General features: G+C 44.9%; 2 protein-coding genes across 5 annotated transcripts in view; one reads left to right on the top strand and one right to left on the bottom strand.

Moving 5' to 3' along the window:
• Positions 1-12,958, top strand: part of ABCD4 (ATP binding cassette subfamily D member 4) — a 40,038-nt gene extending 27,080 nt beyond the window's left edge. For both annotated transcript variants that reach the window (XM_077323230.1, XM_077323229.1), the window contains exons 10-19: positions 1,211-1,302; positions 2,312-2,395; positions 3,102-3,307; positions 5,015-5,106; positions 5,343-5,379; positions 8,579-8,628; positions 10,495-10,547; positions 11,021-11,097; positions 11,806-11,921; positions 12,056-12,958. In XM_077323230.1, coding sequence (XP_077179345.1) covers positions 1,211-1,302; positions 2,312-2,395; positions 3,102-3,307; positions 5,015-5,106; positions 5,343-5,379; positions 8,579-8,628; positions 10,495-10,547; positions 11,021-11,097; positions 11,806-11,921; positions 12,056-12,124 — 876 coding nt within the window. In that variant the 3' untranslated portion in view covers positions 12,125-12,958. The remainder of the gene's footprint in view (positions 1-1,210; positions 1,303-2,311; positions 2,396-3,101; positions 3,308-5,014; positions 5,107-5,342; positions 5,380-8,578; positions 8,629-10,494; positions 10,548-11,020; positions 11,098-11,805; positions 11,922-12,055) is intronic.
• LOC143830560 (acetyl-coenzyme A synthetase 2-like, mitochondrial) overlaps positions 9,194-22,277 on the bottom strand; it is a 38,799-nt gene continuing 25,715 nt past the window's right edge. For all 3 annotated transcript variants that reach the window (XM_077323225.1, XM_077323226.1, XM_077323227.1), the window contains 4 exons: positions 21,381-21,508; positions 20,440-20,503; positions 16,469-16,590; positions 9,194-13,748 (listed from right to left, as the gene is read on the bottom strand). In XM_077323225.1, coding sequence (XP_077179340.1) covers positions 13,572-13,748; positions 16,469-16,590; positions 20,440-20,503; positions 21,381-21,508 — 491 coding nt within the window. In that variant the 3' untranslated portion in view covers positions 9,194-13,571. The remainder of the gene's footprint in view (positions 13,749-16,468; positions 16,591-20,439; positions 20,504-21,380; positions 21,509-22,277) is intronic.

Below are 22,277 nucleotides of genomic sequence, written 5' to 3'. Positions count from 1 at the left end.
TCCCCTTCTCCTCCCTGATTCCGGGGTGTGTTCCTGCTGGCTTGCTCAGCCAACCCTCCATAGCTGAGCTCTTGCAGGCTCAAAGGTGGGTCCAGCCTCACCCATCCCCCGCCCAGTTGGAATGGGTTAGAGCTTCATTACTTTGACCACCAAAGGGTCTCTGAGCTGTGTGTTGGGGTGCATTCGGTCCATTTACTGGCCCACAAGGTTTACCCCAGGGGTAGTCAAACTGCGGCCCTCCAGATGTCGATGTCCCATGAGCTCCTGCCAGCGAATTCTGGCAAGGACTCCTGAGAATTGTAGTCCTTGGAGATCTGGAGGGCCGCAGTTTGACTACTCCTGGCTTACCCCCTTAGGCACTGTGCAAATACCCAGAGATGCCATCATCAATCATGACAGGGCCAGCAATTTTATATTATCAACGCTAATAACTTCCGGGAGGGGAGGGGAGGAACAGGTGTGAAGTTCACCCTCTGGCTGAATGGGTAATTTGTAAGGAAATTTACCAGTGAGACTGTGGACTGACTCTGAAGAACCTTGAACCTTGGTCAATGGTTCTGACTGATCTTTTTTCACCTGCGCAATCGTAACTGCTACCCCAGTGATCAAGTTTAGTTTCATGCTGCATGCGCAAGACAAGGAACAAAATCGATACTTGAATGTCCTGTTCGGCAGGCCTTCGGTTGAGGCTGGGTCGTTTAAGAGCATTGCCCCCTCCCCAGGCTTTTCACTGCATCATATTGAACCCTTGTGGATGTTATAGAGGGGGTGGATGACTCCCCTTATTTTTCTGCTACAATAGTGGTTTTAAAGTTTGGGGATTTTATGTGCTTTTATGTTATCTGCCTCAAGTCCCCCAAGGAGGCAGGCAGACTATAAATATAATAAATAAATAAACTTCCTAAAAAGCTCAGGGTTTTTTTTAAATCTCATTATATTGTTATCTCACAACAGCTACAGAAGGTAAGTGAGGTACAGAAAGAGTACCTGACTGAGCATTACTCAGAGAGCCTCATAGCTGAGTGGGGAGTTGAACCTGGGTGTTCATCTCCCGGCCCATTACTCCAACCACCACACCACACCAGTTAGTGGTGCTGGCAGCTGATGAGACAGAAGCTACTCTGTGGCTAATATGTTAGAGGCAGGGAGCTCTTGTGCACTGCTTTTCAGACCTCGTTAACGCTCGGTTTTCACGTGGTTTGTCTTGTAGAATGCCTTTGTCTCCCTGTACCTGATTGGGTGTTTTAGCCGACTCATTGACCTTTCCACTACTGTGTCTGATGTGGCAGGCTATACACATAGGTGAGTCCTCTTGTCTGTGGGCCAGTGGAGAGGATGTCTGGGCATACAGTATAAACCTTCAAAGCTACTGCAAAAAGAAGGAAGCTTTCAGTTCATTTTTTCCCACTAGCAAGTCACAGCTGACTTATGGAGACCCCGTAAGGTTTTTGTGACAAAGAGGCGTTGAGACGTGGTTTGCCGTTGTCTGCCTACACATCTCAATCCTAGTATTTCTGAAAGTCTCTCATCTAAATACTAGCCAGGGCTGACCTTCCTTAGCTTCTGAGATTTGACGAGGTCAGGCCAGCCTGGGCTGCCCAGGTCAGGGATTCCATCCCTTAAGGCCCATCAAAGATTGTAAGACTTCTTCCATAGGATGTGAGCATCTGGCTTCATTTAGAGGACCTAAACAAATGTAAGCACTTTGGGAAGAAGTGAAGCAACAACATTCTCTCACACACACACACACACACAGTCCCAATCCCTACAGACGTAAATTGTTTAGCATCGGTAGTCCAAATCAATGAGGCTGCAATAGAAGAAACAGTCGAGAGAATCTTAATTCGGTCTTCAGACAGGAGAGCTTCAGCTGGTGGGAATCTGTTCAATTTGTCAAGGTTTTCCATTTCGCAGCCTTGGTGTCACATATTTAAATAGCGGGGTGGATCCTGAGCCCTATCCTGGCACTCCATTGGACAAATCTCATTCATGTATTAATTTATTGAATTATTTATGTCCCACCTTGCCTTTGGCCTCAGGGTTGAAGCCTTGCTCCAACTTAAGTGGCTCTTCCATTGGAGGAAGAATTGCTTGTTAGAGAAAGAGTCCTAGGAGGTTGGTTGGATCTACCCCAGTGCTTTTCAGAAGACTCCACAAAACATGTTCACCTCTTACAAGTTTATAGGAATGTGTGTAGCTACCTCTTTAGGCTTCCTAAAATATTTGTTATTTTATAGTTTTGCTGGACAGGAGAGGAGTTGTTTTTGAACAAAAATGTTATCTCCGTATTGATCAGTCTGTGTCTTTCTAGGATTGGAGAACTGCAGGAGACGTTGCTGAAACTCTCCAAGAAACAAAATGGCATTCAATCACAAGCAAAATGGGACTCCAACAAGTGAGTCACCATACCTTTCATAAGTCAGCAATTTCCTGACTGTACTGCTGTTACAAGAGAAAAGGCAGCTGAGTACACTGATTGTGGAGGGCTAAGATAATCCTTGGGAGAAACCTTGCAGCTCAGATATTCTAGGGTCCCCGAGCTTGTTGAGCCTTTGGGCACATATGAAAATTTGAGGAAGGCACTTGGGTGCAACCACAGAATACCTGCCTTGGGAGATGGGATGAACAACAAAATGGCTGGCATGGGGGAGGGGAGAGAATTGTAAAAGATTGAGAGGTTCCAAGTCACACATACTTCAGTGATGGAGGCAGCTGTTCCTGAATGGGTGCTCCATGCGGATTCAAAAGTAAAAGGACCTTCTGAAGCACCTCCAGTGAACTGGAGAAAAGCCAGGATTTCCCCTTGGCTTTGTGGGAGAAGGAAGAGGCTTGCCAAACAGTTGAAACACACCTGGAAAGTGCCACAGTGAAATGTCAAGTTAGAATGTGAAGGATGAAGTCAGGAGACTCCCAGCCAAGATCCAGTGTAAAGAGGACTGGAGAAGGCCAGGCTCAAAGCACATGTCAAGGAAGGAGGCACTCTGTTAATTGCTTAACACTCTGCCCCACGCAGTGCAACTCACAGACTTATCTGCTTCCCCTTCGTTTTGCTTTACTTTCCCTCTCTTTTTCGGGTCTTTGATGAACAACCTTTGCACCAGTGTTTCTAAGGAACAGGCAGCGCCTAGTGACACAGCATTCTTCCTGGAGCAGGTCTCGCTCTCTGTACCATCTTCTGAGAAACTGCTTATCAAAGACCTAAACCTGAAAGTGACACAAGGAAATAGTCTACTGATTACGGGGAACACGGGCACAGGGAAGACATCTTTGCTGCGTGCCCTTGCTGGCCTCTGGGAAAGCAAGCAGGGTGAGTGCATCGCCATAAAGGGAGTGTTGCTTTGATGAACACTTGTTCTGCACATACACTCAACGAGACATGGGTTCCCTACACAGGCGCCAACAGAGGGGACAAAGACTGGACTTCACTTGCTCAAGAATGCAAATCAGCCCTTGTTGCCCTTACATTCTTACTGCTTTATTCCTAGACACCCTTTCCCCACTTGAATGGGAATTGCTCATGTGCTTGCTAAACAATAACCTGCCAGGTGCCTTTGGCCATTTGCAAAGCCAGTAATCTGTGAAACTCCATCAACAGGAAGTGCTGAGTTTTGCTGTTTTTTACACATGGCCATGAATGCAGGAGCATGGGTTAAGGCTAGTCTTCCTGTATGATTAGATGCTTGGCTTTCCAGAGTGGTTGGAGCTGCTCTGGGGGCTATCCTTTTAGGCAACAACTTGGATTGTAAATGGGTGGATTGTTTCCTTTTGGGTAACAATAGTGAGCGAAATGTCAAGTGTCATTGTCAAGCCAGGCAAGAGTGTGTGTTATTTTTACATTAATCCAGATTGATGGGTCATTGCCGCCTTGAGAGATAGTCAAGCATAGGATCAAAGTAGACAAGATGGAGAACTAGAAACTCTCAGCTTCTTTTAAATGTACGTTTCATGCTTACATGGCCCCAGTGCAGATTTTAGCTGTGCAGAACAGGCTGAAGAAGCTTAATTCTTCCAGCCCCGTCAAAACTGCCTTTCCTGTTCTACTCTTAGCCCCGGAAGTAAAGACAAGGATTCTTATTTTGCTCACCTCTTTCCCTTAGAGAGCCAGCTGCACAGGAGGGGTGGTTTCGACTGGTAAGACTGCATGGAGGGCATCATCTCCTCTTCACCTCCATGTGTGGCCTCTGTCCAATTATGTTATCTGTTTTGAACTATAGTAGTAATGAGTGTGAGCTATTCTTACTTAAATGGCTTGTTTGCCTGGTGTGCCAACGTCCAGTGAAGGACACAACAGGGAGATTCCAAAAGGAATCAGAACTTCATTGGAATAAAGGGGATCTCGGTGGCAAAGACACAAGGATTCCATTAGTAAGGCCGTAGCAAAACCTTTTATATAATGCAACACACAACTTTTAGACAAGTGCAGATGTTTTTCAAGTTTAGCACATTTAAGCACATTTTGTCAAGTATAAATATATGTTGCCCTTATGTGACATATTTACTTAGCAAAACCAGTTTCCTTTCTTTATAATTTGATTTGTAAACCTCCCCTCTCGGACTGGGCGACTCGGGGCGGTGAATAACAGAATTAATAACAAAATTAACAGACATCATTCTACATCAGTAGTTCTGCTTATTCAGCTATGTTTCCAGACATCTTGCTGGACATCTTGTCCACTTTACCACATCTTGCTTAGCACAGTAACCTTTTACACAGTAGCTGAAGTCAGCTAAAGTTGAGATTAGCTTATCAACTAAAGCTATGCACTCATAAAATGGTGTCAGTCTTGTCAGTCTTGCCTGTCACTGTGAGCCAGGAAGCCCTTTTTAACCCTGACCTCAAATTTGGCATTTGGCAAATTGTAACTACCCAGACTGCTCCCTTTACTGCCCCTCTTCCTCCTGTCATAAGGACCAATAGAAGAACATGCTTTTAATTCTGAAGTGTGTTGTATTGATGGGGAAATGGTGAGCCCCTGGTCCTGTGCATGAGAGTCTTCCTGTTGAATCTCTTCAGGTGATGTCCACTTGCTAACCTGCTTTGGCCCCCATGGGGTGGTGATCTTGCCACAACGGCCTTTCTTCACAGATGGGACTCTGCGGGAACAGGTGAGTGTCATGTTCCGTGGCAGATCTCCTCACAGTGAAAAGACTCTCCAGGTTGTCTTGCTGTCTTCAGGCTAATTTGGCAGTGCTTCTGTGGCTGATGCCACCTAGGGCTACTGGCCCAGTGGGAGCTGGGGGGGGGGGGGGAGAGAAGGTGTGTGCTGTAACTGCTCATTCTTTTCAGCCATTGCAATATCATTTGGAGCCCCCTCATGTTGAGTTTGTGTTTATTTGATTAGGTGATTTACCCTTTGAAAGAGATCTATCCAGTTTCAGGTGAGTGGGAATTCATTGGAATAGCTGCCTCCGAAGGACTAAAGTAGCTTCGGTCCCTTTCTGTGCCTTTTCCCTCTGCAGTGTGTGTCTGTGTTGCACGAGCTTTCTTTGGTTGCTTTATCTTCTCTGTGGTGGGGGAGGGGATTGACTTATCCATCTTGTCTGTTAATGCAGGGATGTTTAGTGTGTGGAAAGCTGGAAAACATTAGTCAGACCATGTGCAGATTTGGCTTAGGAGCAGAACAAAGCTTAAAAAAACAAAAAAACCAGAGCCAAGAAAATGTATGCAGATATGCTTAGTGTGCATAAGGCATTCTGAAGCTAGACTATAATCTTTAAGGGCTGAATCTGGTTTTTATTTTGGATGCACCCCTGACTGTACCCTTTCCACAGTTGCTGGAGGCAGTTTTCAGCAGGACTGCAGGAGGAAGCCGGGAGGGAGGGCACTTCATTTCACCCAGCATAACTTTTGCCTCTCCACAAGCTAAGCACCCCTTCTGTAGCATGGCTGTGTTCCCTGCTGTCATCTCTATTAACCATTTTATCCTTGATTGAACATATTCTCTGCCACTGATCAGTTTCTCTCTGTGCCTTGTTTCTTTGTTCTGCATGTCATCATAGCATTCTTCTACACATTGGTGGACAGCTTCTATATAAGAGCTGTTGGATGTTGGTGTAATACTTTACCTACGTTATTTCTCCTTCGGGCTTCACAGTCCTTTTACCCATTTGCGCTTTTTCCCAGTAAGAGACTATGGTAAAATTATTAAAGCAGATTTCTATGTTAACTCAGACTTTGTATTTGGAATAGAGATGTTATGAATAGAACAACGAAGACAGAAAGCAATGTGGGTTGTCATAGTTTTTAGTGTTACAAAGTCAGGCCTGAAAAAGAATAGCCAACACATCGGAGATACAACACTCCGCCTCTAAAACATGGGCACTTGGCAGACTTGAAATATTTTTCCTTAGGTTGCTGAGGTGTTATTATTATTTGAGTAACGCCATTGGTGTATGTAACACTTTGCAGAGTTCAGGAGGGGAAAATAGGTCAGTTCTTCTGTAGAAAGGCTATCTCTTCATGCGCTTTTGAGAGTTGCTCCACACGTGTTTGAACATCCCTTGATTAGTTGTCAGGCATCCAAGTTATGATAAATATGAGAATTGATGCCATTGAAAAGGCATCTTATTTGAGGCAACATGAGGTCACACAAATACTGTGCGTCTGATTTGCTGTAGTTCATGAACTCATGCAAATGGCTGCTAGACATGGCAAAGATCTAGTGATAATTTGTGTGTGTATATGCGTGTGACGAATGAGCAAGCAGTGCCCCTGCCAGAGAATGAGACTGTTTGGGACTTATTGGTGAAAATAAAGTTTAAACTAATCCAGAGTCAGAGAGGCCTTTGGGGAAATTGTCACTGAAATAAAACAATGGTCTACAAGCAGGCAGCTGTGCTCTGCTTTCCAACTGATCTTCCAGATCTTAATTCAAATCTAATTCATTTATGGTAAATGGGATCGAGCCGTTCCCTGATTATACTTTGCTCCTTTCTCAATAATTATGGACTCCCAGGGCTGTCCTCAGCTTTTCCTCAGATACTGGCCTGTCAAACTCCCTTCAGTTCCTTTTCGTGATCAGCTGACATTGCCAGGGCTGACATCGCCAGGGGTCCTCTATTGAGGACATAGACTGGGAGCAGAAGAGTGGAGGCTCCATGGGAGGGAACAGGGTATTGTTTTATTGCTGGCATTGACAGTGCTGACTGTACCAAATTGTATTGCCTCCAGTTGCATTGGGTTTTTTTAATGGTTTTTATATGTTTATTATTGTAAACTGCCACGAGCTGGCCTGGCCAAGAATGACAGACTAGAAATTCAATAAATAAATTAGTTGTTAGAACAACTCTTGTTCTGCCATTGCCTGGGAGTTCATATTTTAGATTGCCAGCTGAAAGGGCTGGTGCAGATGAAACACTACCAGATGCTCAGCCACCATTGAAGGATGCTTTCAGATGCTAGATGAAGTAAGAACCGAGAGATTAACTACACTTAATACTTTGGCTGACAAAAATCTTTAAGCGTGGTTAAGCCCTGTGGTGGGACAGAGGGATGGAAAAACGTAGCTTTGATCTGCTCCCAGTTGCATAGCCATGGATGGGCCGTTGCATTGGTCCAAAATGTAGAGAGCTTAACTTGCTGATCGTAAGGCTTGCTTTTGTGCCGTGAAGGCAGCAATGATTCCCCCACCCTACCCCTTTCACATCCCCAGGGTCTGCCTTGCAGTTAAAGTTCTGGAGTCTGTAGAAAGGCATGACCCCAACCTGTTCAGTTATAAGTGCCACCGATGAATGTTACTTCTTGGATGGTGCAGCTTCTAAAGTAGCCTCAGAGCACACAGTCTTCTTCAAGTAATACACTAGTTTTTGGAACTCGCTGCCAGAAGATATGGTGATGGGCACTAGCTTAATTGGCTTTAAAAGAAGGCTAGACAAAGTCATGTTGGGAGAGGTCTATGAATAGCTCTTGGCCATGGTAGCTAATAGAAACCCAAAATTAAGAAGCACGTTAGTTCTGAATCCTGTTGCTAATGGAGGTGTTATTACTGAGAGAGCCACTATCTTTTCTGCCCGCTTCTGGCTTCCTGGAAGCAACTATTAGTCACTGCAGAATGCTGAACTATGTGAACCTTTAGTCTGATACAGTAGGGCTGTTTCTGTGTTCTTGTCTAAGGTGGGTTAAAAATCAGCTTGCATTACCTAACCCAGCCTTTCTCAATCTTTTTATTGTTGATAAACCACTGAAACATTCTTCAGTCCTTGAGAAACTCCGGAAGTGATGTCAGCAGCCCATAACTTCCTGCCATGTCCCCAGAAGTCACATGTCACCAATGGTGACATCATCCAGACACTCCCACCAGATGTGTTATCTCCAGCCACCCCTGCAGCAAAGGAAGTGACAGCGCAGAAAGCCTGAACTAACCACTAACTGACCCTTACTGCAATCTTAATTATGTTTTATGGCAATACATCCTATTGGTGACAGTGTAGTGGAGTACTGAAATACATGTATCATTGTATCGCTCACTCTTATATGGAATTCTGTATCCTTGGATAATTTTTAAAGGATGAAAAATCTGAGAGGTTTTGGTCCTTTGTTAAGCCATGTTCAGAGATGCAGTGTTTTCTTGCATAACAGGGTCTGCAGATGATGAAAGGATTCTGAGATTCCTGGAGCTGGCTGGGCTGGTGAGTTACCAAGAGAACAAATTGCATAGTGTGTTGACTCTCTTGTCCCACTTCTGTGGCATACTCTAGGAAGAAAGTGGCTATAAATCCTTAGCCAGGTAGAATGTTAATGTCAGTGGTCAGTTCCTAGAAAGAGATGCTGGAAGAAGGCACTTCAGTCAGCTGAGAATCATAGAGGTCACAGCTCCCAACCACTGAACCCTTAGTTTTAATTCCAAACACGTGGGTATGGTGGGACAGACTTGCTTTGGCCTGCAGACTCTATTCCACCCTGCCCACTCTAAGTGGTTCCCACCTCCTGGAGAGCTTTGTCTGTGGGTAGCCACTGCCACCCCTGGCCTTTGTAAGGAATTGCCCACTAAGAGGGTCAGAACTCCCAGCTTCCCTTTACAATCCTGAGGCCTGGACTCTGTGTCTCTCGCTGCCCGGTGCTTGGCCACATGGGGACAATTTACTGCCTGGTGTGGAGGAATAGCTGCTTGCCTACTGTCAGCCTCTGTCCCTTTTCTGGGGCATGTCCATGATGGTGGAGGTCTATGTAGTACAGAGTCTCATTACAAGCATCCAAAGTTATAATGTATTTATTTAAAAGAACATGTTTACAAGCATGTTTTTAGTAGAGCAGTGGTCCCCAACTTTTTTATCACCGGGGACCGGTCAACGCTTGACAGTTTTACTGAGGCCCGGGGGGGGGTAGTCTTTTGCCGAGGGACATTGCTGCCGCCACCTGAGCCCCTGCTCCACTTGTTTTCCTGCCGGTGCCCCTGACTTCCCACCGCCCACTGGGGGGCGCTGCCAGCAGCAGCTGCACAGTGCCACATGAGGGGGAGCCCCAGCCATAGCAGCTGCTGGAGAGCACCAAAGGTGAGCCGGCGACAGAGTGGCTGGGCAGCCCCCGAGGCAGCAGCCGGGGAGGAGGACGAGGAGGAGCCGCGCCTGGTACCAACTGATCTACAGACTGCTCCTGGTCCCTGGATCAGGGGTTTGGGACCACTGTAGTAGAGTACCAAATTGATTCCAAAAGAAATTGGGTAGCACAAATCCTTCTGTCCCTCTCACTAAACGTGTCCTACTAGATGTTAGAATATAGGACAGGCTCCTTAAGTTTAAAAAGTTTCTATAGGGTTCCCATTACCTAGAGCTTGCTTCAGTTCTCCAGGCATCCTCATAGCCAATAGCTGCCTGCCTCAGACGAGAACTTTGTCCCTCTGATAACTCCTTGGCAAAAAGCCTTTCTTCCTTGTTCCCCTGAGTTTTATCACCTCTCTTTTCCCCACCCACTGACCAAGTCAGGCCAGATAAAAGATGCACTTACTGGAGTTTATTCCTGGAGGCTGCCTGGTCTAAAGTCCTACAGATCTCTGTCTCCTGCCTGGAGGAAAAGGGGGTTGACCGTTGCCTTTAGCTAGGCCTATTTGTATTTGTTTAAAGGTGAGTTGATGTGAGCCTGGAAAGCCTCTAGCCACAAAATGCTCATTTCAGACCTCTCCTTCATAATGGGATAGGCTGCAATTAGAGAAATGAACTTGGTACATGTTCAGAGATACCCTCTTCTCTATTTCACATTTTAAAGGCTGGATATAGATACTTGAAACAGGTCTGAAGGTTGAGTCCTGGCTCAAATGAATGTCCATCATAGCAACGAAATGAGTGAAAACTCTTCCTATGGCAATTATTTTGGAGGCATGGTTCCAGAGAGCAGCAGGAACTGATCACGAAACAGAGCTGATGTTGGTCACTAAATTGAAGTGCTGGGGCAGTATTGGAGCAGCAAAATAAGCCATGCCTTTATTGGTTGTATTCAGGTTGGTTGTAATGCACTAGGATAAGTTTTGCATTTCATCTGTTGTCTTCTGTCTGATGTAGTCTGATTTGCTAGTGAGGACAGGAGGCCTGGACCAACCAGTGGACTGGAACTGGTAAGTCTGTGCAATAGAATGGGATGGGGACCCCTGGGTCATTCACAAAGGGATTTGACAATAGTTGGAAGGGGGAAGAGAAGCCGTTCACAGCATCTGCAATTCAGAGCCCTTCAGGCACTCTCCCCCAGCCAGCTACGGCAGATGAAGCCCTGAATGTTTGTCATAGTCAGTAACGGGAGAGCCCCAGTTTTGAGCATGAGTCTATTAAGTTCCAAGAATAGGTATCAGCAGCCCTCTCTTTTCCCATATTGCACCTTCTAAGATTTCCCTGGATGCAGAGACTGGAGCAGGATGCTGGGCAAAGTAAGCAAGAGATGCTGCTGTGTGTTGAAGGACTTGGGGGAATAGTTGACCAATTCTGCTGCAGCTGTCCCTGGTGGAGTAACAAGTGCGACTGTTCAGTCCAACATGCAGCTAGCCCGCGAGATGGCCCTGACCACCAACCACTGTGCTTTTTGCTCTTGCCACAGGTATGATATCCTGTCCCCGGGGGAAATGCAGAGGCTGTCCTTTGCTCGTCTTTTCTACCTCCAGCCCCAATATGCAGGTGAGGAAAGGAAATTGGGCTTGGAAGGAGTAGTACAGCATCTACACTGAGTAATGCTCTAAAATGCTCTTATGGGAGTTGTGACGGTGATGAATCTTTCAGCAGTGATGGGCCATCTTGGAGGCGGAGTCAGAAGAAGCCTCCAGTTGCCACTGGCTCAGCTGTTGTGATCCTAAAAGGTCATTTCCCAGTGTTATACAAGCATCTGAAAGGCTTATTCCCCTCTGACAAGGGTCCTCCCATCCTTGGACAGGACCTCGTACTATCAGTACTGACCCTTGGGGCCCTCCTTGTTTTCATTCATTCTCCTCCCAGCAGCAAGACATAAAGGATCATGTCATTGAGTAACTAAAGGGTTCTTTGCATCCCCTTCCTTTGCTGCAGTACGCATTCAGCTACCATAATGGTTGTTGCTTACCTAACTGAACAGCCTTCTGATGCACTCAGAATTTCACGATCAGCTATTGGAGCATTTATTTTAATTGCAGTAATGGAACAGCTTCCTTGGGGGAGAGCCTAAACGTGCTCACAAGGTGTGCGGGAGGTGACTAGTTAGCCAGTTCTAATGTATGATTTGATAAGGTAACAAAACCAGCCCGTTTTCTCAACGAATGCCAAACCATGCTCAAAAGGAAGGGGCTGGAAGTCCAGGGTTGCCTTGGAGGGGCTGTCTTGAGGGTATTCCTGGTTACTGCTTTTTGTTTGCAGTGTTGGACGAAGCAACTAGTGCTCTGACCGAGGATGCTGAGAATGAATTGTACAGGATCTGTGCACAGCTGGGGATGACTCTGGTTAGCGTGGGGCATCGCAGCAGTCTGGAGAAGGTAGGAAAAGGGAGGAACAGGGGGTGGTCTTGCCATTGAGTTCTTATTTGCAGAAAAGAAAGGGGGAGCGGAGTGAAAGGGAACCTCCCTCCAGCAGTTGTGGTTCTCAGTTTGTACTGACTTTTGCATTCCAGTTCCATAGCTGGATATTGAGACTGTGTGGAGAAGGAAAATGGGAACTAACGAGGATCAAGAAAGACTGAGCCAGTCGTGGATGACAGAAAATGGAATTAAAAGTTCAGATGGGCAAGTTGCCAAAGTGCCTTGGAATCCACGTGCCTTAAGGGTTGAAGCAGAGCCAGCAGGTGCAAAGGAGGTTTCTGTGATCTGAAGACATCGGTTTCCTGCTGAAAGGATGGGGCAGAAGGGCAGATTTTAACTCTCTCGTTGCCTTGCATTGAAAATTTCCTCCAGCCTGTTGTTCTGATTTAATGTATTTCTGACTGAAGATTTTACTTGGCGGGAAGGGGACTCTTCTGCTTGCCTCTCCTTTCCGTGAGAAGAACTGAATGGTGTTGAAGAGAGCTGGATGGAGTTGTGAGGACCTGTTCTGAAGGTGCCACAGTGTGAGCATGAACCCTTCTCATCTATGCCTGAAAAGGGGGGAGAGGCTTTAGGCCACTGCTTTGCTCCCCTGACAGGAATATCTGGCCAAGGCCAGAGTCTCGTCTCTACAGATTCCCTGGTTACTGTGGCAACCTCTTCCTCAGGAAGTTCACAAGTGAAGGGAGGGAGGGAAGGAGGTATTCTACCTTGTACGTTCTGTACTCCTACCAGCTCTTCATATGATGGCAGTAGATTTCCTTATGTTTTATGTGGAGGGACAAAATCTTAATTGCCAGGGCTGCTGGAAATCTCAAAGTTGCAATATATGTGCACTGTCCAGCCTGGGAGATGGGTGTGCAGTAACAGACTCTGGTGGGTGCTCATCTAGAAAACACTGACACATCTCCTTTTTGAGGCAGTTGGACACTTGTGTCCTGTGATGGCACAGGATCAGAGCTGCTTGAAGGTTATTAAATAGAAAACCTGTTGAACTTCTGCATACTGCTGAGAGAGGTTTCTTTGTTTGTAATTGGCTTTCTGGGCTCATTTAATTAGAATGAAGGCTTGAAAAATGTATGCTGTTAGATACGTGTGTAAAAAAGTCCAGATTCTAGAAGCAGTCAGGTTGTTACATCAGGCTTCTACAGAGCATCCTGCTCCAATATTTCTTCTGTTGATACATTTGTGGTGCCTTCCCCATTATCCTTTCCATCACATCTCAAAAGCGTCAAGTGATAAAATCAGGAGGTTGGTGTGAATTTGGGATGCCTGGACAAATACCAGCCAGTCTTGTCTTGACGTGCAATGGGGTTTGAGTTGGAATTTTGGGGTATTTCTGTTGTAATACTATATAACCTGGAGGTGCTTCTGAAGAAGAGAAGTCCAGAGTCCAGCATTAAGCAGCTCCTGCTCCCAGTGTGCTCAGTGTGCTCCCAACAACTCTTGGGCAAATAATGCCTTTGTGGCTTTGTTAGTCATTCCTCTTTTCTGGTGGAAAGGCTGGCTTCCTCTTTCCAGCAAGAGATGGCTGGAAGGGGAATGGGGGACTGCTGCTGGCATAACATTAGGGTGCCTGGTGGGGTAGAGCCACCTGAGGTATTTGGGCTACTGGCCCGACTTTTCTGGGACCAGTTGCTTGTGTCCCTCAATGATCTCTTTCACAGCCTCATGATCATCGAGGGTTGTCAGATCCCCTAGCTCATTGGCTTTGTTTTCTACAATCTTCTTCAGAACCCGCCGCATAATCTTCCCCGAGCGAGTCTTGGGCAGCCGCCGAGCCACCTGAGTCAGAAAAATAAGGTTAGAGCAGCTTGGCAAAACCTCCTTTACCTGGAGAAATTGACCTTTTATTACAGTGACATAGTGGCCCTCCTTCAGTCCCAGTTTCATGATTTTCTGCCCCTATAGATGCATTTTCTTCTGCTTAAGAAGTTGTCCTGTTCCATTTCATCTCCTGACAGAGTGATAAAGGGGGAAAGGACGTTTTGTCAAATGCCTGGACATATAGAAGTAAGGCTCTCTCAAGTGTCTCATCTCAAAAAGGGGCAGTCCCAGTTTTCAGTAAACTTCTCTGCCCATGCAAGTAAAGTTTAAAGGTCAGGGTAACTGCCCCACTGCTTGCTGTCTCCTGAAGTCTGAAGCATGTATTGTGGAAGAAGCATCTGCAACAAACTGAGCTGCCTGCCTGCCTGCTGGCTTTGGGACTCAACTTGTAATTGTGCTACCTTGCAAGGTTGATTTCTTGACTAACACCCACTAAGTCTGGAGACATGGTCTATTGTTCTCTTGGCTGAGCATTAATTAGAGGGACTGGTGGTGGCTCATTGCCCTGGGCAGTGAGGATTCACGCCCCCTCTTTTGTGTGTATGTGTATGTGTGTTTCCTGACCTGTCACTACTCTTGACATGTGCGGTTTTACATATTTTGTATTTTATAAGTTTTCTCTTTGTTCAGAATTCTGCATTTGATCATAGAACATGCAAAGTTGCAATAAAATTAAGTAGACCATTGGCCCATTAGCAGTGGGTCTCCAGGGTCTCAGGCAAGGAAAAGTCTTCCAAATACCTGCAGTCACATCATGAACTGAACCCGGGACCTTTTGCATTAAAAACAAAGAAGAATCAGAGAATCATAGAGTTGGAAGGGGCCATACAGGCCATCTAGTCCAACCCCCTGCTCAATGCAGGATCAGCCCTAAGCATCCAAGAAAAGTGTGTATCCAACCTTTGCTTGAAGACTGCCAGTGAGGGGGAGCTCACCACCTCCTTAGACAGCCTGTTCCATTGCTGAACTACTGACTGTGAAACTTTTTCCCTGATATCTAGCTTATATCGTTGTACTTGTAGTTTAAACCCATTACTTTCCTCTGCAGCCAATAGGAACAGCATCCTGCCCTCCTCCAAATGATCACCTTTCAGATACTTAAAGAGGGCTATCATGTCCCCTCTCAACCTCCTTTTCTCCTGGCTGAACATTCCCAAGTCCCTCAACCTATCTTCATAGGGCTTGGTCCCTTAGCCCCAGATCATCCTCGTCGCTCTCCTCTGTACCCTTTCAATTTTATCTACGTCCTTCTTGAAGTGAGGCCTCCAGAACTGCACACAGTACTCCAGGTGTGATCTGACCAGTGCTGCATACAATGGGACTATGACATCTTGTGATTTTGATGTGATGCCCCTGTTGATACAGCCCAAAATGGCATTTGCCTTTTTTACCGCTGCATCACACTGCCTGCTCATGTTTAGTTTACAATCCACAAGTACCCCAAGTTCTCGTTCACACACAGTGTTACCTAGGTGTAAACTACACGGAGCTTTTATTCCAACCCCAGATCGATTCAGTCCCTGCCCTCTATACAGAATGCGATTTCCGTTTGGATTTGGGGCGATTTTAATTTTCCTTCTGCAGCAAGAAGGATTGATCCGGAGTGACCCTACCTTTATTGTGCAATATCTTGGAGTGCTTTTAACGCTCAATATTTTTCACATCCAGATTGGGAAACCAAGCTCCGTTGTAGAGAACCTCAGATAGGCTACACCTGGTCATGTGACAAGCTTGCCTTAAAGGAGAAACCCCTAATTTCTCTCAACTTCTGTGCGTCCTAGATTTTTCCTCCCTCCTCTGCCTTTTTCGATCTTCTCCCCCCCCCCCTCCAAGAAAAGAAAGAGGCTCCCTGCCTGGCTCTTCTCCCCCCTCCCCTCAAGAAAAGAAAGAAAAAGGCTTGGCTCCCCCCCCTTCTGAACTACCCTAACCACATGCAGAAGACTTTCCTGTTTCAATGAGGAGGGGGGGGGAAGAGGAAGACCTGAGTTCAAAGCGATCTGAATTCAACAGGATTGACAATGGAATAAAAAAAGTAAGTGCAGACTCTGCCCTAGAAGCGTATCCCCCATCCAGTAGGCATGTTTTCATTTTTCTGACCCAGATGCAGAACTTTACACTTATCTTTATTAAATTGCATCTTGTTCTCATTTGCCCATTTTTCCATTGTGTTCAGATCTTGTTGAACTCTGTCTCTATCTTTTGGAGTATTTGCCAGTCCTCCCAATTTGGTGTCATCTGCAAACTTGATGAGTAGTCCCTCCACCCCCTCATCTAGATCATTGATAAATATGTTTAAAAGTACCGGGCCAAGCACCGAGCCCTGAGGTACCCCGCTACTCACCTCTCTCCAGTCTGATGATACACCATTGACAACAACTCTTTCAGTGCGGTTCTCTAACCAATTCCCTATCCACCTAACGATCTGAAAATCCAGATTGCAGTCCTTCAACTTATCCATCAGAACATCATGGGGAACCTTGTCAAAAGCTTTACTAAAATCCAAGTAAACGACATATATACCACTGAGCTGCAGTTCCTCTTTGAACCATTTTTGCTAATGTACTTTTGTCCATAAGTCTGTATTTATCTGAAAAGGTCTGGGTCTTTTTACCTTAGCCACTGTCTAATGATATGCTAAAAAGATGCAGTGAAAGGAGAAAAGTTCTGCAGATTGTTACCTGGACATATTCAGGGACAGCATATTTTGCTATCCTTTTGGAGATCAGCTCCCGAAGTTCAGAAGTTATGCTTTCTTGCGACAGGACAGAGCCTTTCTTCAGAACAATGAATGCGTAGGCTCCTGCAGAAAAGAAGCCAGGAACCAAATGGACAACTGGACATGAAGAATGTTATAGGAGAGACCAATTGCTATGTCCCTGTTCACAACTCTCTTGCGTGGAAATTAAGGGCTACTTCCATGGTTACCTGACACAGAAGCCTGCTTCCCATGCAGGGAAGACATCAGATTTTATCAGAAGTTTTCATCTGCCAGTAAATAAGAAATAGGCATAGCTCTTCCAAAAGCCCCCCTTCCCAAGCAACTCGCATTTGTTAAAATTGTTTTGAACTACTCGGAGGCCCTGCATGGGCAGCCTCTATGGTACTTTCCACATGAATAAGTATTACTCCAAGCTTAAGCATTTTATTTCTTTTAAGAAGTTGGTTTCAAATTGCTCTCATTTTCTTCAGACATAGGTCTATTACACATGCACAGCTTACTGCAGATTTTCTGAGCAGGAAGCCTTTAAGCTTGACTTTGGATTCCTTGCCTGCCTTACACACCATTCTTTTTTATCTGCTGTATTTATTCTGCAGCTACAACTAAAAAACACACATTTTTCTAAACCAGAATAGAAACGTTACTTGTGACATGTGTAGAGGTGGAATCCAAGGGTTTTTAACATTTACACAATCTCATGTAGCTTCTTTTAAACTCCCCCCCCATCATTTTATTTTATTTTTTTAATTCAGTGATCTGGGACTAGCGATAGTCTCATATCTATAGACTAATGCTGCTTGTTAAATAAATGGAAAAAATTTAAACAAGGGGAAAAGTAATCAGTGGAACTTGTACATGAAAGGGGAAGGATGACAGAAGGTGTAGATTGGGCAGAACAACCTTGATGTAGGTAGAGAAGAGACCTAAGAGGAGCAGCAGAAGGGGGATCTGAGGGAATCTACATGCTTTAGAATTACCTTCAGCTTGGAAGTGAAACAAGGGGAAATTTGGCACAAAAGCACTCTCTGAAAATCTGAGGAAACAGCGACCAGAAGATGAATTCAGTACTGATGGGAGGAAAATCAATGTAGAACGAAAAATAAAACTAAGGGACATAGAATCATATAATAATAGAGTTGGAAGGGATCTCATGGGTCATCTAGTCCAACCCCCTGAACTATGCAGGACACTCACATCCCTATCGCTCATCTACTGTAACCCCCCCACACACACCCCTTTGCCTTCAAAGAATAAGCCTCTCTGTCAGATGGCTATCTAGCCTCTGTTGAAAAATTTCCAAAGATGGAGAACCCACCACCTCCGAGGAAGCCTGTTCCACTGAGAAACCGCTCTAACTGTCAGGAACTTCTTCCAGATGTTTAAATGGGATTTCTTTTGAATTAATTTCATCCCATTCATTCTGGTCTGTCCCTCTGGGGCAAGAGAGAACAATTCTGCTCCATCCTCAATATGGCACCCTTTTAAATACGAAGATGGTTATCAGATCCCCTCTCAGTCATCTGCTCTCTAGGCTAAACAGACCAAGCTCCCCCAACCTTTCTTCATATGACTTGGTCCCCAAACCCCTCACCATCTTTGTTGCCCTCTTCTGGACACGTTCCAGTTTGTCAACATCCCTCTTCAACTGGGAGTGCCCAAAACTGAACACAGTACTCCAAATGAAGCTGAACCAGAGCAGAGTACAGCGGTAGCATCACCTCCCATGATCTGGACATGATACTCCATTTGATACAGCCCCAAATCCCATTTGCCTTCTTAGCCATTGAGTCACACTGCTGACTCATGTTCAGTGTATGGTCTACTAAGACTCCTAGATCCTTTTCGCACATGCTACTGCCAAGACAAGTCTCCCCCATCTTATATTGGTGTATTTGGTTTTTTCTACCTAAATGCAGAACTTTACATGTGTCCCTATTGAACTTCATTTTATTCAGTTTAGCCCACTTCTCGAGCCTATCAAGATCATCCTGAATTCAGTTGCTGTCTTCAGTTGTGTTTGCCACCCCTCCCAGTTTAGTATCATCTGCAAATTTAATAAGTATCCCCTCTAATCCCTCATCCAAATCATTTATAAATATGTTGAACAACACAGGGCCCAGGACAGATCCTTGGGGTACTCCACTTGTCACTCTTTTTCAAGAAGATGCTGAACCATTAACAAGTACCCTCTGGGTACGATTTGCCAACCAGTTATTGATCCACCTGACAGAATTAGGATCCATACCGCATTTTACCAACTTGTCAACAAGAATATCATGTGGAACCTTTTCAAAAGCTTTACTGAAATCCAGATAAACTATGTCCAGGGCATTCCCCTGGTCCAGCAAGGTAGTCACTTTCTCAAAAAAAGAGATAAAGTTGGTCTGACATAACTTGTTCTTGCGAAACCCATGCTGAGTCTTAGAAATCACAGCTCACAGATCCAGCTGCTCAAGGACCGAGTGTTTGATTATTTGTTCCAAACTTTTGCCAGCTACAGATGTCAAGCTGACGGGTCGATAATTACCCAGATCCTCCTTTTTCCCTTTCTTGAAGATGGGAACAACATTTGCCCATCTCCAATAGTCTGGCACCTAACCCGTTCTCCAAGAAGTGTCAAAAATAATGGACAGAGGTTCAGAGATGACATCTGCAAGTTCTTTTAGTACCCTTGGATGCAGTTCATCTGGCCCAGAAGACTTTGTTTCATTCAAAGAAACTAGGTGTTTGTGTACTGCTCCAACAGTGATCCTAGGCCACCATTCCCGTCCCCCATATTGTGTTACATTTTTGCCACATTGATCGCTATTTCCCTCACAGGAGAAGACTGGGAAGAAATAGGAGTTAAGCAGTACAGCCCTCTCTTCATCATCTGTTATAATTTCACTTTCTTGTCCTCACAGTGGTCCTATGGTGTCCCTATTCTTTTTCTTGCTTTAAATATATCTAAAGAAGCCTTTTTTGTTATGTTTAGCATTTCTTGCTAGCCTAAGCTCATATTGAGCTTTAGCTTTTCTAACACTCCCCCTACAATTATTGGTTATTTGTTTATACTCATCCTTGGTAATAAGGCCTTCCTTCCATTTCCTAAATGACTCTTTTTCGTTCGTCAAATCTTTTGGCAACTGCTTATGGAACCAACTTGGCTTCCTTAGGCTCCTTCCAAATTTTCTTCTCAAGGGAATTGTTTGTGATTGAGCCTTCAGTATTTCACTTTTAAGAAACTCCCAGCCCTCTTGGACTCGCATCTCTTTAAGTCCTTCTGACCACGGGACTCTACGGAACATACCTTTAAAATTGTGAAAATCAACTTTCCTGAAGTCCAGTTTATACATACAACTACGTAAAGGTTTTCTCTTTCCCACAATTCAAAATTCCAAAAGCACATGGTCACTGCTACCAAGTGTGCCCACTTGGCCATGAATGGTGAAAATAAGAGGAGACACCCAACAGATCAGCTACTGCAAGTGAAGTTCCCAAGCACCTCAGAGTCTCTGTTTAGATTGAGGCCATGGAATAGAAAAGGGGCTTCACCCACACGCACACAGTGTTGTTTTCCTTACTCAAAATGGGTTTTATGGAGCTGCCTTCTAGCTGGCTTTCTCTCTTCACCCTTTTCCATGTCTGTTTGTCTTAAAGCAGCCAGTTTCTTCAACATCTACTATTCATGGGTATAACCAGGTACTCACTTCAACTCCTATTCCAAAAAGCCTGCCAACTGAATGGGATTACTAGGTCCTTCCCTTCCGTGTCTGCAATATTCCACGGGATAGCTCTCACACTGCAATTCTCAGTGGAGCCCACAAGAAGTAGCCTAACAAAATAGACAGTGAAACTTAAAGCATATTTACTCAGAAATATGTCCACTTTGAGCTCTACTGGCTTATCCCTGGTAAATATGCTTAGGAGTACAATCAAAGTCAGGCTCACCTTCTCCTTTGATCTCATGAGGACATCCAATCACAGCTGACTCTGCCACAGCACCATGAGTATTCTGGAACACAAACAGTTTTGTTGTTTCATACCAGAGATGCCGATAGGCTGGCATGAACTTGTAGCTCCCTGACCTTGGTGCAGTCAAAAGAAAAGAAATAGAATAGAAAGGCCCTGAAAGTTCAACCCTTCTTTTACAAATACTATTAATATACTGGTAGACTGGAACCCAAACATGTCCTATGTGTCCACAGGACAACTATGTGGGCCAAGCTATACATCTGAAGCTACACAACCCAGATAGCTTATGAGAGGCAAGATACCTAAGCAATAAGGGCCAATGGGGGATAATTGCAAGCAGAAAAAATGTGATATTTTGTCATGCTAGTTCCCACTACTGTGACATCTCTCTCAAAAACTTACCTGAAAAGATAACCTTCAGATCCTTCCCAACATTTGTAACCTTGTAGCATAACCTCAAGGACTCCCTGAACTAACTAAAGTAAATTTTCATATCTGCAAAAGTGTCAAAGGTACACTTTGCCTCTGGAGGGAGAGAAGTTTTGTATTTCTCCGGCCCTATATATTCTACATTCAAAATATTCTAATTTCACATCAAGAAAATTCTGTAAGTGAAAATCTCAAATCAGAATTCACTCTCATTGTTTTTAATTCAGGAGTTCATTTATGTACTTCTAAATCTGAAATGATGTCTTGGTGGCTTTGAGGCTATGCTTTTCCAAATCAGTACAGAAGGAGCACCAAGAGAGAATTAACGGTGACTCAGGACAGCATAGGCACCAACCCAGTTAGTAGTAACTACCAAGTCATAAATTCTGCCCATTTGCTTAGACTACGGCTGGGGTTCTGCAGAGACGTCTATGATAATAGAAGGTTCAGAGTCAAGTGCTGAATTCTATAGGTCTTCCCAGCCTTACCACGACATCTTCTATCTCAGCAGTGCCCAGTCTGTGCCCGCTGATATTGATGACGTCATCCAGGCGGCCAGTCAACTGGTAATACCCTTTGCTTGTCCGGTACGCTCCATCCCCAGTGAAAAAGTGTCCTACAGAAAACCAACAGCTGCATTTTAGTGTTTTACTGTGCTGGTTTTGAAATGGTTCTGTGGTACTTCAGCATTCCTCAGAAGCTTAATAAAATCAGAGTCTGAAGAAGAGGGCTTAGTCTGACGAAGAGGGCTTGCACTCAAAAGCTCACACCTTGAATAAATCTTTGTTGGTCTTAAAGGTGCTACTGGACTCTGATTTTATTGTGCTACTTCAGACCAACACGGCTACTCATTTGAATCATTCCTCAGAAGCTTGTCAGTGGTCCTTAAAGCGGAGATAAGCTTCATTCTAATGTGAACTACACTGAGTTGGCTGGCCTGGAGGGTGGTATATCAGTTCTATAAGTCCAATAGTTAAAAAAATAAGAAACAGCCAGCTCTTCAGACAGAACGTCCCCTGCAATCCATAGCTACAGGCGACTGAAGGATGTTGTCTGTTCTCTGGTGTAACCAAGGTTTGTTTGTTCTGTATTTATTCCCTGCTTTATCTTCAGTGGAGATTCAAAGCAACTTACAACATCAGCCTCCCTGCCTCCTTATCTTCGCAACAACCCTATGAGGTATGTTCAGATTTAGTTACTTCAGTGATACCCCACCATTCCCCCCAGTATGGACTCAAAGCAATTTACATTGATTTTGTCTCCATTGTATGCTCACAACATGGTTGTGAGGTTGGTTAGGCTGGGTGTGAGAGAGGGGCGGAACAGGGGACTTGAATATCGCAAAGAAGAAGACGCAGCCAGTCTTTTTGTAGGGAGATAAGCAT

This window comes from Paroedura picta, chromosome 2 (genome assembly GCF_049243985.1).
Source record: "Paroedura picta isolate Pp20150507F chromosome 2, Ppicta_v3.0, whole genome shotgun sequence".
Classification (NCBI taxonomy): Eukaryota; Metazoa; Chordata; class Lepidosauria; order Squamata; family Gekkonidae; genus Paroedura; species Paroedura picta.
The sequence above is the reverse complement of the archived record's forward strand: the minus strand, read 5'-3'. Positions and strand labels throughout refer to the sequence as shown.